Genomic DNA, 14,250 nt, shown 5'->3' on the forward strand with positions numbered 1-14,250 from the left:
AGCGCGCAATTTGAGGCGCGAGTTTGCCCCAGAGCCCTTGTAAAACTGCAAGGGACACTACAACACAACGTTCGCTCCAGAGCCCATTTCTTTGACATTGCAGGGAGGATTCTCGGGAGTAGCTCTTGGATCATGTTTTGCAGCTTCTTGCAGGAGCAAAAATATATTGGGCTTGCTGTTTAGCAAGCTACACAGTTATGCCAAATATATAACCCATTGCTTTTAATGTACGCTGTCCCACCCCAACGTAGCGGGATTCTTCTTTCAGCGCAAGATGCGCTAACGAGCACTATAATATAAGCTCTCTGCAGAACTACGTTTCCCAGGCAGCTGAAGAGTAGAGCGCATGCGCACCTTTAATCTCCAGCATGGCTACGGTGCTGTCGCGGGCGCTGAAGCTGCCAGGTAGGGGTCTTGGTTAGAAGCGCGTCCAACGCGGGGACGAAACGCGGGGGAAGCGATAGGCAGCTAGGTGGCAATCCCGACTGTGTGAAAAGCTGGAGCGCCGCAGCTCCGGGCCTCCTGAGGGGGAGAGCATCCGGGTCCTAGTCCGGGAGGCAGCAAACCAGCTGCAGACATCCCCTTATCATCTTCCTTCGCATCCGGGCCCCAGCAGGTGCCCCTCATTTCTGACTAGGAAGATGGTTGACCGGTGCACCTCTCGGAGGGAGGGCTGTGTTTTGGGAGTCCGAGGCGAGTAGGGGAGATGAGAGGTTGCCATAGCAATAAAGATTTAATCTAGAGGCTGTAATTGGGAAAGGAGAGGGTGGGGGTCTAACCTGGATGAAGAGAGAACAGGAATTCTTGGCCTCCGGGGAGTGATGGAGGGGACGAAGTATGAGATCGGAGGGCAAATGGGTATTGCCCAAGAAGGAAATGAGAATGGGTGTAATTGAAGAAGAAAATGAGTATCGAAGTTGTGTTCTTCAGGGCTGATGGTTGAGGTAAACATTGCTTCAAAATCTCACCTTTCTGAAATGTTGCAAACATTGACGTGTCACATTGGAAGAAGAGAATTTACCTGGGGAGCTGAGAACACGGAGCTGAAAGACCCAGCCCTCAAAAGCCATACTGGAGACTGTGTTGGGTCTCCCAAACGTTTGAAGTTTCCTCATCCTTTTTGTAAATGATGTTAGCTTTCCTTGTAATTAAAGAACTAGTTTAATGCCTGCCTTGTTGTGTCAGACAGCCTGTCATTGATGTGTGCAAAGGTTAATGAAGAATACATTTCCTCTTGCACCATCAGACTGCTCCAGTCTGAACAATTTAACACTTAATCATAATCTTGCATTTTAATTGTTGCTTAAAAGTATTGCAGTCTTGCTTTCAACTACACAGACATCAATTTTAAGTTGACCATATTGTGAGTTTGTACTTTTCAAATTAATGAAGAGTAAAGGATTCTTGATTGTGTTTCAGGAATGTGTCATAATCCCCTGATCCAAACAGTCATAATTAATTTTCATAAAGAATGTACCATGTCCTTAATTGACAGGTATATGTTTACATGGATAAGTAAGGATACCCTTCCTGACTTATGTATATATTTCCCAGGTGCCATTCTTTTTACTAACAGCACCAGGCACACTGTTGATGTGAAAAGGAGAAAACAGATGTGTTATCTACTGTATGCCCACTTGCAGATCAATTGATGATTTATGAAAAATCCAGTATTTTAAAAATGGAGGCACAGGAAACTAAACAATTATGTGTTTTGTTGCAGTTGGATTGGCAGTACTTATGGGGCTAGAAAAGTAAAAAATTACAGGGTTTGATACTAGACTTTTGAGAAGCATGTGTATAAAATACTGTCAAGTTGCAGCCAATTTATGGTGATCCCAGCAAGGGGCTTTCAAGGCAAGTGAAAAGCAGAAGTGGTTTGCCAATGCCTTTCGCTGCATTCTTCCTTGGAGGTCAGATCTCCAACCCAAGGCTGACCCCCGCTTAGTTTCTGAGATCTTGAGAGATTGGGCTGTACCATGATGCCTTCTCTCTCAGACTTTTGATATGGGTACCTACAAAATTGGTATTTTTCTTTCAATCCTAAGTAGATTTTAAACTTGATGATGATTAAATGATAAAAAAGTTCTTTGGTCTCTGATATTCATTGAATCACAAGGAAAAACAGAACATGTGACAATACTAAACTAGTTGGGGAGAGAACCATCACTGTTGTACTGGAAAAGCTCAACTAACTCAAATTGTAGCCTTTTCTCCCTCCAATTGTTTTTGGCAGGGTTCTTCGAAATACCTGGCAAAACAAGAGCCTAGGAGAGAGGAGATGTGGCATTCTTCCATTGGCTTCATGTGCCATCACACCACCCACAAGGCTTTACTGTAGCTACTTTAGCTGCCACGAACCCTTGCAAATTAGTAACACAATTATGTTCACCTTTTTATTTAGTTTAAAGAACAGTGTGTTCTCAGTCATATCCCACAGAGGCCTTTACTAGCTTTTACTTTCCTTCTGAGAGTTTAGCTACATAATCTGCAATGTGTGGTACAAATGCATCCCCCACCCCCCATTTGTGTAGACCTACCCAGAAGTCCTTCACAGTAGTATATCCAGCAAGTGTGTCAATTATTAAAGTCTTTGGCTTGAGACACCTGCAGTGTGGGGGAGTGTCTCTTGTTATTAGTGAATTCAAGGGCACTAACTGGTATTTATTTTGTTTACTAAATGCATATGCCATCATTCAGTATCAGTTTTCAGCTGTCTATGGTGTGTGATGATAGCATGTTCAGTACTCATAGCCATAGCTTGGGGGGGATTACATTTCCAAGCAAAACATAATACTGAGGTTTGATTGCTGAGAAAATATGATTATCTTGTAACAGAAATTTTGCCCTAAGGAAAGACATCTGCGTCCCTAGCAACAAGTAACAGCTGTAATAAAAGTTTGTGTAGTGAGTAGTGTTGCATTTTGAATGGCACCAACTATGCAATGGATGACCATGCATATGAAGTGAAATAGACCATCCTTTATCTGTTTTGCATTGCTTTCAGTACCCTCATAGGTGAAAGCAACTTGAAATAGGTTCTATTACATTCACTTGGGAAAATACAGTAATAACAGCACTTCTAACAGCACAATTGCTTGTACGTTAGTTATGGAGATTCACTGGTTCTCCATCTGCTTTTTAAAATCTCCCATTTTAGTCCTTGACTTTTTTAGTAGTTAGTTCTCTTTAGTTCTTCTTTCCATTCTCTCTTATTTATATTGAAATGAAGAGCTTCACACATACTCTTCTATCTTTTGGGCACCACAAAGACAAGCTGGAACATGTCCAGACAAGGGCAGCGAAGATTACGAAAGGTCTGGATACCAAGTCATACGAGGAAATATTACAGCAGGGGTGTCACACTCATTTGTTATGAGGGCCAGATCTGACATAAATGAGATCTTGTCAAACCAGGCCATGTGTGCCATAAAATGCAATTCTAGGTAGCTTTATAAAGGACACAGACAAACAAAATTAAAGATTTTTTTTTTAAATCTTAAAATATGCTTAAAAGATTAGCACTCTTGCAGTATTTTGTTTATTTAACAGTTTCTGATAACTGACACCTCTTGCTCTGAATTATTGCATCAAAATCTGGAGACAATTTCTGTGTTGTAGCAATCTTGAGTATGCTTTCAAGTGTTGTTCAGATGTGTGTCTGTAAGTTACACAACTACTTTTGATTTATTGACATTCATTACAGAAATCTCATGGTCAATGCTTTGAGCCTAAGACCCAGGGGAAAACATGAAATGGCTGGGGATTCCAAGCTTTTGTACATAAGTTGCTTCAAGTGTTGGTAAGCCAATAGAGAAAAAAGATTGAGCAAGCCTGGCAAAGCAAGCTGTGATGCAGAAGGAAGCAGATGACAGATGCTCATGGGACTGATAGGAACCTTCCAGGGGCCTGATCTGGCCCTCAGGCTGCACGTTTGACACCCCTGATTAAAGGAGTTGGGTATGTTTAGCCTGGAGAGGAAATGACAGATAGGTGATATGATCACCATCTTCAAGCACTTGAGGGGTTGTCCTGTAGAAGATGGTGTGGAGTTGTTTTCTGTTGTCCCAGAAAGTTGGAGCAGAACCAGTTGGTGGAATATAAATCAGAAAAGGTTTTGACTAAACATTGGGAAGAACTTCTTGAAAGAGTGGTTCTTCTTTGGGAGGTGTTGGGCTCTCTTCCTTTGGAGTTCTTAAGCAGAGGCTACATGGCCATCCTACAGCAATGCTGATTCTGTGAACTTAGACAGATCATGAGAAGGAGGGCAGAGGGGGGTTTCATCAGTGCTTAGTTTGAGTGAACCTTCCTTATACACCCAGAGAAGTGCTGTTTGCCACTTTGGGATAAGGTAGCAATTTTTTTTAAACAATTTTATTCCAGTAACATGGTAACAATCAATTCTTGCATTATTAATTACTTCTTTTTATCTATCCCATATATTACTTTTCTAACCCCTCCTCCCCTCGTTACTTGACCCCCGCCAGTGTTATATACTTAAAATACTAATATTTAAAGGTACCCTTAACTAATAAAACAAAAATTTCTATTTTTCTTTCTTTTAAGACTTAATCATTATCAAAAATTGTCCAATGTCCTTTTATTTTCCATTCTTTTTCTATATAACTTCTAAACTTCTTCCACTCCAATTTAAAAGTTTCTAGATCATAGTCTCTTAAAATTCTTGTCAATTTGTCCATTTCACTCCATGTTATAACTTTTATAATCCAATCCCATTTCTCTGGTATTCTTTCTTGCTTCCACAACTACGCATACAATGTCCTAGCAGCTGAGAGCAAGTACCAAATTATAATTCCATCTTCTTTTGGAAATTTTTCCATATATAATCCCAACAGAAAAGTCTCTGCAACTTTCTTGATTTCATATCCCAAGATCCTAGATATTTCTTGTTGAATCATCTGCCAATACTTTTTTACTCTTTCACAAGTCCACCACATATGGTAAAAAGAACCTTCATGTTTTTTACATTTCCAACATCTATCTGGCATCTTATTGTTCATCTATGCCAACTTTTTAGGAGTTATATACCATCTATACATCATTTTAAAACAGTTCTCTTTAATACTATGACATGTTGAAAGCTTTATAGAATTCTTCCAAAAATATTCCCAAGTTTCCATCAGTATTTCTTTATTTACATTAATTGCCCACTTAATCATTTGAGATTTCACTACTTCATCTTCTGTAGACCATTTCAAAAGCAGTTTATATAGTTTTGAAATTAATTTTTCATTATCTCCAAGCAGAACTATTTCCATTTCTGTTTGTTCTTTTCTTATTCCTTCAGTTTTAATGTCTTTTTCCACCAAACTCTTTATTTGTTGCATTTGAAACCAGTCATATTTATTGTTCAACTCTTTTGCAGTTTTCAGCTCTATTTTACCACCTTGTATTTTTAATAGCTGATTATATGACAACCACTTTTCTTCACCCACTTCAGCCGTTATTTTTATCACTTCTGTTGGCACTATCCATAACGGTTTTCTCTCATCACCATATTTCTTATATTTCATCCACGTATTCAGCAAATTATTTCTTATATAATGGTGAGAGAAAAAACCATCCATCTTTTTTTCCCCATAATACATATAAGCGTGCCAGCCGAATTTATTTCCATGATCTTCCAATGCCAAAAGTTTTCTGTTTAGTAGCCTCACCCATTCTTTTATCCACACTAAGCAGACTGCTTCATGATATAGTTTTAAATCTGGTAATTGGAATCCTCTCTCTTTTGCATCTGTTAAAATTTTCATTTTGATCCTTGGTTTCTTCCCAGCCCACATAAATTCTGAGATCTTCCTCTGCCATCTGTTAAACTGTTTGCTGTCCTTCACAATTGGAATAGTTTGAAATAAATACATTATTCTTGGTGAAATGTTCATTTTAATTGCAGCTATTCTGCCCAGCAATGACAAATTAAGTTTATTCCATTTTATCATGTCTTCATCCATTTTACGCCATAGCTTCTCATAATTATTTTTAAACAAATTAATATTCTTAATTGTTATCTCCACACCCAAATATTTTACCTTCGAGGTAACTTCATGACCTGTTAGCTTTTGTAACTCTTTGTTTACTTACTTGCATTTTCTTACATAAAATTTTTGATTTTTCTTTATTTATATAAAATCCCACCAGTTCTCCATATTCTTGTATTTTAGCTAACAGCAAGGGTGTTACTTGAATTGGATTTTCATTTATAAACATTATATCATCTGCAAATGCTCTATATTTATGTAAATCCTTTTATTTTTAATCCTTCTATTTCTTTGTCGTCTTGAATTTGCATCAGCAAAATTTCAAGTGTCATTATAAACAACAGTGGAGAGAGCGGACACCCTTGTCTTGTATCTTTACTAATTATCATATCTTCTGTAAGGTCTGCATTTATACATAGCCTTGCACGTTGTGCAGTATATATTGCTTTTATCATCCTTATAAAGTCTTCTCCCAACTCCAGTTTAGATTATCAAATGCTTTCTCTGCATCCGCATAGAATAATGCTACTTCCTTTTCTGGATGTCTTTCGTAATATTCTACAATATTTATAACAGTCCTAATATTGTCTTTTATCTGTCTTTTAGGGAGAAACCCTGCTTGATCTTCCTTTATAAAGTTTATCAAATATTGCTTAAGTCGTACTGCCAGTATTCTTGTGTATATTTTATAGACATTATTCAATAATGAAATCGGTCTATAATTTTTTACATTCGTGACATCTATATCTTCTTTTGGAATTAACGAAATCACTGCTTCCTTCCATGTATTTGGTATTTTACCTTTTAATCTTATCATGTTCATCAATTTTTGAAGCTTCGGTATTAATTCCTCTTTAAATGTTTTAAAAAACTTAGCTGTATATCCATCTGGCCCAGGAGCCTTTCCAATTTTCATTGCATTGATCGCTGCTTCAATCTCTATTCTTTCAATTGGCACATTCAAAACTTTTTTTCATATTTTCTGTTAAGGGTTGTATTTTAATATTTTGTAAATATAGTACCATCTTTTTTTTCTTTATTTTAACAATCTTACTAGTAGTAGTAGTAGACCTTTATTGCCATTGATATAAGAGTACAGTATACTTTAAAACCGACAGTAACACTATAAAATATAGTAAAACCTTAGAAAAACCAGCAAAAGTTAAATGACATAAAATAGCTGTGGGCTATGCATGAGTAAAAGCCTCTCTGATTTGGATCGCAACCTGTAAAAAGCAAGCCATGTGAGCGGTGACAAAGTTGTGTTTCCCGTGGAGTAAAAAGCGAACTTTAGCATTGACAGAGAGGCCTTGATGGTCAAAGAGCAGAGCATCTAAGTATCTTGCTCATGGACTGCTATAGAAAGGGCAGTCCAAAAGAACATTAGAGACCGTTTCGATGACTCCTTGGCTACAAGGGCATTGTCTAAGATTGCGGGGGATTCTGTGGTATCTTCCGGAGAGGATGGCCGATGGTAGTGCATTAAATCTGGGCAGCATGAAAGCTCTTCTTTGGTGAGGATCAGTTAAAAAGAGGAAATAGGGAGCTAAAAACCCAGGAGTCAGGGATAAACCCAAATAGCTTAGGGAGCAGGTTTTCCGAGCTGCCTCAGTTAGACGTTGCAACTGGATATCTAGTAATCTGCGTTTGATGGATTGGAATACCGCAGGAGCAGAGGATAGATAAAATGCATCCAAGGAAATTCCTATGGATGTAATTTTCTTTTGGATCAGGGTCAACCATTTGGATGCATGATGGTCCATCAGCATCAAAAAGGTGAAAGAGTTCTGATCAGGGTTAAATAAAAGGCGCAGCCAAAACTTAAAGGTCAAAAGCCAGGCGCGAGTTTCCAGCAACAACAGTCCAGTTTCCATGCAAATTGCATCATAAGGATCACAGTTGGGTAATCCCAGTATTTTCCTCAAAAAAAGGGATTGTAGGCCTTCGGTGGTGTGATCGAAGGCGCTGATCCATATGGGAGCACCATATAAGAGTTGGGGGCTAGATTTCGCATTGAAAGCTCTTAGGGCCATGGGGACATATCGGTTCCCTTTCAGATAAAAAAAATGGGCAATAGCCAAGGCACTAGTTCTTGCCACTGTTAGAGCGCACTTGCGATGGGTTGCCCAGCTCCCATTGTAGGAAAAATTAATCCCCAGATATTTGGTAGTTTTAACCTGTTCAATAGGGTTTCCCTGGACTGACCATAAATGTTGCTTCCAAGATCTAGAGAAGACCAAAATCTTTGTTTCCCCATAATTGAGGGACAACTCGTTGTTATTGAGATAGGTCATAACTTGGCATAATTGACGCCTCAATCCAATTTGGGAACATGATAGCAAGACAGCATCATCCGCATATAAAAGGATGGGAACATGACGGTGAGCAATTTTAGGGGCATGCCCATCGATTGCATATAAAACAGGAGCAAGATCATTTAGAAAAAGATTAAAAAGTGCTGGGGCAAGGATACAGCCCTGTTTCACACCCTTGCAAATTGGAATTTCGGAAGTTAGATTTCCCTGAAGGTTATACTTAACTTGACAGGTGGTACATGTATACAATTTTTTGATCAAGGTAAGCAATCTGGGATCCATGTTCATCCTGGCCAACTTAACCCAAAGCAACTCTCTGGGTATTGAGTCAAACGCCGCCTTGAGGTCTAGAAAGGCAGCGAAGAGTTTGTTGCCAGATTTCCCACTGTATTTAGAAACTAGGTGAGATAAAACGACACACTGGTCAAGGGTGGATTTACCATGGCGAAACCCTATTTGTTCTGGGCCTAGTATGTTGTTTGTTGTCAGCCAGCTTTCTAATTTCACTAGAAGATGTTTGACATAATTTTCTTTTTTCCTGGCCTTTTCCTTAATTCACCTTTTTTCTTGATTTCATTTTGAATGTCCAGCATCTGTTTATCTTTTGCCCTCTTATCTTTGTTGTTCAATGTTATCAATATTCCTCTCATTACTGCCTTATAGGCATCCCACACCATCTGGAATTCAATATCTTCTCTGTCGTTTATTTGGAAGAAAGCTTTGGTCTCATTTTCTAGAGATGTCACTATTTCTTTATTCTGTAGTAAATCTTCATTTAATCTCCATATTCTTAATTTTTTCAATGAATTTGTAATTTATATTATTGGGTTACGATCACCTCCTATTTTAGGCAAAATCTCAATTTTCTTTGTTATAAGGCCCAAATCTTTAGTGCCCCACAACATGTCAATTCTAGAAAAAGAATTATGTCTTGCTGAAAAGAAGGTATAGTCCCGTACATCAGGATTAAATTTCCTCCATATATCCTCCAGATTTTCTTGTTTAACCAGTTCAAAATTTTTTTTGGCAATTTTCCTTATTTTTTTTTGTCCAGATCTATCCAATGCATTCTGAATTGTTCCATGAAAGTCCCCCATTATCAAAACTTGATCATATGTCAATTCATCAAGTTGTTGTGTAATATCCTTTAAAAATACATCTTTCGCTCCATTTGGCGCGTACTATCCCAATAACGTTTTTTCCCCATTCAAATTTATTTCTACTGCTACAAATCTTCCATTTTTATCTTTAAGTACTAATTTCGGATCCAATTCCTGTTTAACATAAAAAACCACTCCCCTTTTCTTCTGCTCAGCCAGGGAATAAAATTCTAATCCCAATTGTTTATTCCATAAGAATTTATAATCCTTTTGTTTTATATGTACTTCTTGTAGACAAACTATTACAATTTTGCTTTTTAATCCAATGAAATGTTGCCCTTTTTTGTGGTGAATTTAGTCCATTTACATTCCAAGATAGTAATTTGTAATCCACCATGGTGCAAATTCTTTATGTTCTTCATAAAATCTATGCAGTTCCTGTTCATTTGTAATTGTGGTTCTTTTTCCCTGAAGTTCAAAACTCAAACCTTCAGGTATTATCCATCTATACCTCATTTCATTGTCCCGTAATTTCTCTGTCAGTTTTTTGTAAGTTCTTCTGTCATTTATCACTTGCCTTGGTAATTCCTTCATGATTCTTACTCAGCTACCTGCCACTATCAATGTCTTTTCAAAATTTTTGTTCATAATCTTTTCCACCATTTCTTTTGTCATATATCTTATGACCACATCTCTTGGTAGATTATTTTTTTTGGCATGGGATGAGTTCACTCTATACTCATACATATTTTTAGTCTCTTCAGGATCTTCCTCCAAAAATTCTGCAATTATTTTTATTATATATTCTTTCAAGTCACTCTCTTTCTTTTCAGGTACTCCTCTCAGATGTATCTGAGTCTCCATCAGTTTGCAGTCATGGATTGCCACTTTTTCCTGTATTTTCAACAAGGTGGAATCATGTACTTTCATTCTCCCTTCTACCTCCTGCACTTTCTTAGATGTTTCCTCAGTCTCATTTCTGAGATCCTCAATATCTTTTTTAATCTCTTCTATAATTTCTTTCTTAGAGGCAGTTATGTCTTCCATACCTTTCATCATTCTAGCCTCAATTGCCTCTAATTGTTCCTACATTTTCTCCAGAGAGGTAGCCCTTGTACGGGTTTGCTTATGCTCTGACATTTAAAAACACCAAAAATTTTATTCTCACCAATTTAAAATTTAACTATCAAATTCAAAAGATTAGAGCTTGCTTTTTCCAACAAGCCTAATTTCGCCATCCTCAGAGCCTCCTAGGCTGAGATATTAATTTTTTAAAAAATTATTTCTTTCAAAATGGCGGTCACGACTTTCTACTTCCCTTTAAAAAAATTCCTTTAAATTAAAGCTTCTTAAATCCAATATTGACAATAATGTCCGATAGTATTTATCCTTTCATCACCATCTCAATTATTTCCAACAATTATGTCCCGAACACCTTAAAATTATTTTAATTTTGACCTCCTTGCAATGGCCACTGATGTTTTTCTATGGTATTATAGTCCTAGAGTAGGCTTTTCATCTAATGCTTCCTGCTTTACTTGCCACCACATCCCGTTTTCGCTAGTAGAGATCCCACGATACTTGACGTACTTCCTGTGTTGACTGTGTATGCTGCAGGTCTGTGACGATGGTGCTCTTTTTTCAAAACCACAAGTAGACCAAACAATAAATTCTTTCTCACTTTTTAGCACTGTCCTTTAAATTTAAAAAGTCCAAATTTCACCTCTTCATCCCTTTTTCTTCCAAGTTTTCTAGATTTCCATTTTCCACCTTTTGAATTTATTCTGTTTAACTTTAAATAGTCCCGGAATGAAAGATAGTAATCTGTACCTTTTCTGCAAATTATCCAGATCCACACCGGTCCTGTGTAGCTTTAGAAGTTTAGTAATGTCCAAGAAGGTTAGGACTCTGTCGAGCTTATGTCAAATAAATGACTCTGGAAACTACTGCAGATGCTGAAAATGCAACTCTTCTCCGGAGACCCCTCAAAGCCTCAAAGGAGCTCCCCCCCCCAGGACTCCCTTTTAGCCAAGGTAAATCTCCTCAAAGTTTTCTGTGCATATCTTGGACTAATTTCTGACTGAGAAAAGTAGGCAGTAGGCATTAATTTGCCTTCCACTACCCCGAACAGCAGTTCCAGCCTGCTCCCTTTATGAGAAGCAGCTCAGCTCGGCATTTTCCTACCCCAGAAGTCTTGGGGTCAGGTAGCAATTTTTCTTCAGGCCACTTTGGCTAGGGATCCTGGAGAAGGGTTTTTGTTGTTGTTGCCATCTTCTGGGCTTGGAGCAGGGGTCACTGGGGGGGAGGTACTTGTGAATTTCCTGCATTGTGCAGGGGGTTGGACTAGATGACCCTGGAGGTTCCTGTGAGGGACTGGTTAGGGTCAGCTTGGGAGGGTGACCACTATAAATTTTTCCCCAATCACCTTCCCTCAGGTACACATACAGAAATCCTGTCAGACCTCTAAGAAAATAGGCACCAGACTGTTTTAAATTTAAAAAAAAACCCCAAAGAAATATTATTGGATAACAAAAGGAAAGGGAGAGGGATAAAATAATATTGATTAGATCTGATCAATAACAATGAATCAGTGAGCAGGCAGGTGGTTGGCAAAATAATCAATTACTAAACAGAGAGATTTTTTAGGCTGAGGTAAAATTAAATATATAACCCTGGCAGAATTTTTTTTTAAACTACCAGGTAGGCTTTAGAATTCTACAGAACTCTATGACAGGCAGGCAGTGCCTGCTGGGCACTAGGAATGCTTAGTGCCCAGCAGGCATAGCCCTGTGCTCTGGCTACTCAAATAATAAAAATAACTGTCAGTCACTCTTTTCCACACACAAAGAGAACTCCTGACTGGTGCCAGATTAATTTTCCCTCACAGACATTCCACACTAGCATCCAGGACTCACACCACTAAGAGCTAATACCAGCCCCTCACTCCTGGTGCGTCTCAGCCCCAGCTAGTTTTCTGGTCTGCATCTTGGGAAACCTTGCTGACCACCAGAATCCAGTCCTCCCTTCTGAGTGTTTGTGTGGTCTCAGCAGGACCGGTGCGTGGGAGTAGGCCAACTAGGCAGCTGCCTAGGGGTGCCAAGAGGCACCCCCTCTCCCGCCGTGTCTGATGCCGCTAACTTCCTGACTTTGCAGAGGCTTGCAAAGCCTCCGCAAGGTTGGGAAGAAAGTGGGCACACTCAGAGCTCCACGGTCCTGACCTCGCCGAAGCTCCCCGCCCCCTGACCTCGCCATTGCCATGCCTCCCTAGTGTCAGCAAAGTTGGGGGAGGTAGCATGGCAGCAAACACTCTCAGAGCTGGCAGCTTTGAGTGTGCCCACTGTCTTCGACCTTGCCAAGGCTTCAGCGAGGTCAGGGGTGAGGAGCAAGAACATTAGGGCCAGCTGCTCTGAGTGCACCCGCTGTCTTCCCACTCTTGTCAAGGCTTTGCAAGCCTCGGCGAGGTCGAGGGGGGGGGGGTGCTCGGCCCTCTCCCACTTCAAAGTGGGAGAGGGCTGAGAATGGGGGATTAATTTTTTTTAAAAAGAGACAGCGGGGGGGGGGGTGGATTTTGGCCTAGGGCACTGGAAACCCCAGCACCGGGCCTGCAGGCATGGCCATTGCATGGAAGTAGGCCAAGTTGGCAGCTGCCTAGGGCGCCACCAGACCTAGGGGCACCCCCTCTCCCTACGCGCAGTGTGTGTTCCTTGGAATCTGCCTTCCCCAATGGAAAGCAGGCTCCATGGAGCTAGGGTTGCCAAGTCCAATTCAAGAAATATCTGGGGACTTTGGGGGTGGAGCCAGGAGACATCGGGGCGGAGCCAGGGTGTGACAAGCATAATTGAACTCCAAGGGAGTTCTGGCCATCACATTTAAAGGAACCGCACACCTTTTTAAATGTCTTCTTTCCATAGGAAATAATGAAGGATAGGGGCACCTTCTTTTGGGGCTCATCGAATGGGACCCCCTGGTCCAATCATTTTGAAACTTGGGAGATACTTTGGGGAGAGTCACTAGATACTATACTGAAAATTTGGTGCCTCTACCTCAAAAAACAGCTCCACCAGAGCCCCCAAAACCTCCAGATCAATTCCCCATTATGCCCTATGAGAATCAATCTCCACATAGAGAATAATGCTCAGCAGACATGTCCCCCCTCCCCATTTCTGGCGACTCTGAAGGGGATGGGCCTTTCTACTTACGAGTTGCTGCCAACTTCTTCAAAGTAACACAGACACACCATCCCAAGAGGAAGCCTTTCAATCAGCGACTGAAGCCTCCGGAGGTAGAAATGCACATGGTCCTCCAGGGGCGGAGCTCTCCCCCCGCCGGCCAGACTCCCCGAGGAGACGCCACCTGGCAGCCGGAGAGGATGCAAGGACTACGAGTCCCAGCATGCACCTCGCGAAGGGAGGCTGGACTGGAGCGAATAGCAGGCCGGGTGTGGGCGGGTCTTTGTGACCCGGAGGAAGGGAGAAGCCTGAAGCCAGGCAGGGAAAGAGACACGGCGCCGTTCCACCCTCCACCCCCGCTTTCAGAGTTTTAGAGAGCGGGGGATTAGGCTTCTAATCCAGGGGTCCCCCGGCAGGGCGGGTGGTTTGGGAAGCCTACATGGAGCACAGACAGTGCCCAGCCATTTTCGTGTTCCCTGGGTCAGACAGCACTTGCGCAGTATGCTCCTCGGAGCCCAGCAGGGATAAATTAACCAATTGGAAAAGCTGAAGAAGAGCCAATAACAGTTTCTAAAAATTGGCTCCTGTTGAAGCTGTATGCTGCCACTCATTCTTTCTACTCTACTTTAACAGAGCCATGGGTGGGAGCCATAGCTCAGTGGTAGAA

General features: G+C 40.5%; 1 protein-coding gene across 1 annotated transcript in view; it reads left to right on the top strand.

Moving 5' to 3' along the window:
* Positions 1–256: 256 nt before the first annotated feature.
* The window catches only part of FAM234B (family with sequence similarity 234 member B), a 55,143-nt gene continuing 41,149 nt past the window's right edge, over positions 257–14,250 (top strand). Inside the window, exon 1 of the mRNA XM_060245303.1 lies at positions 257–405. Within this exon, the coding sequence (XP_060101286.1) occupies positions 369–405 (37 nt within the window). The 5' untranslated portion in view covers positions 257–368. The remainder of the gene's footprint in view (positions 406–14,250) is intronic.

This window comes from Heteronotia binoei, chromosome 8 (assembly GCF_032191835.1).
Source record: "Heteronotia binoei isolate CCM8104 ecotype False Entrance Well chromosome 8, APGP_CSIRO_Hbin_v1, whole genome shotgun sequence".
Taxonomy (NCBI): Eukaryota; Metazoa; Chordata; class Lepidosauria; order Squamata; family Gekkonidae; genus Heteronotia; species Heteronotia binoei.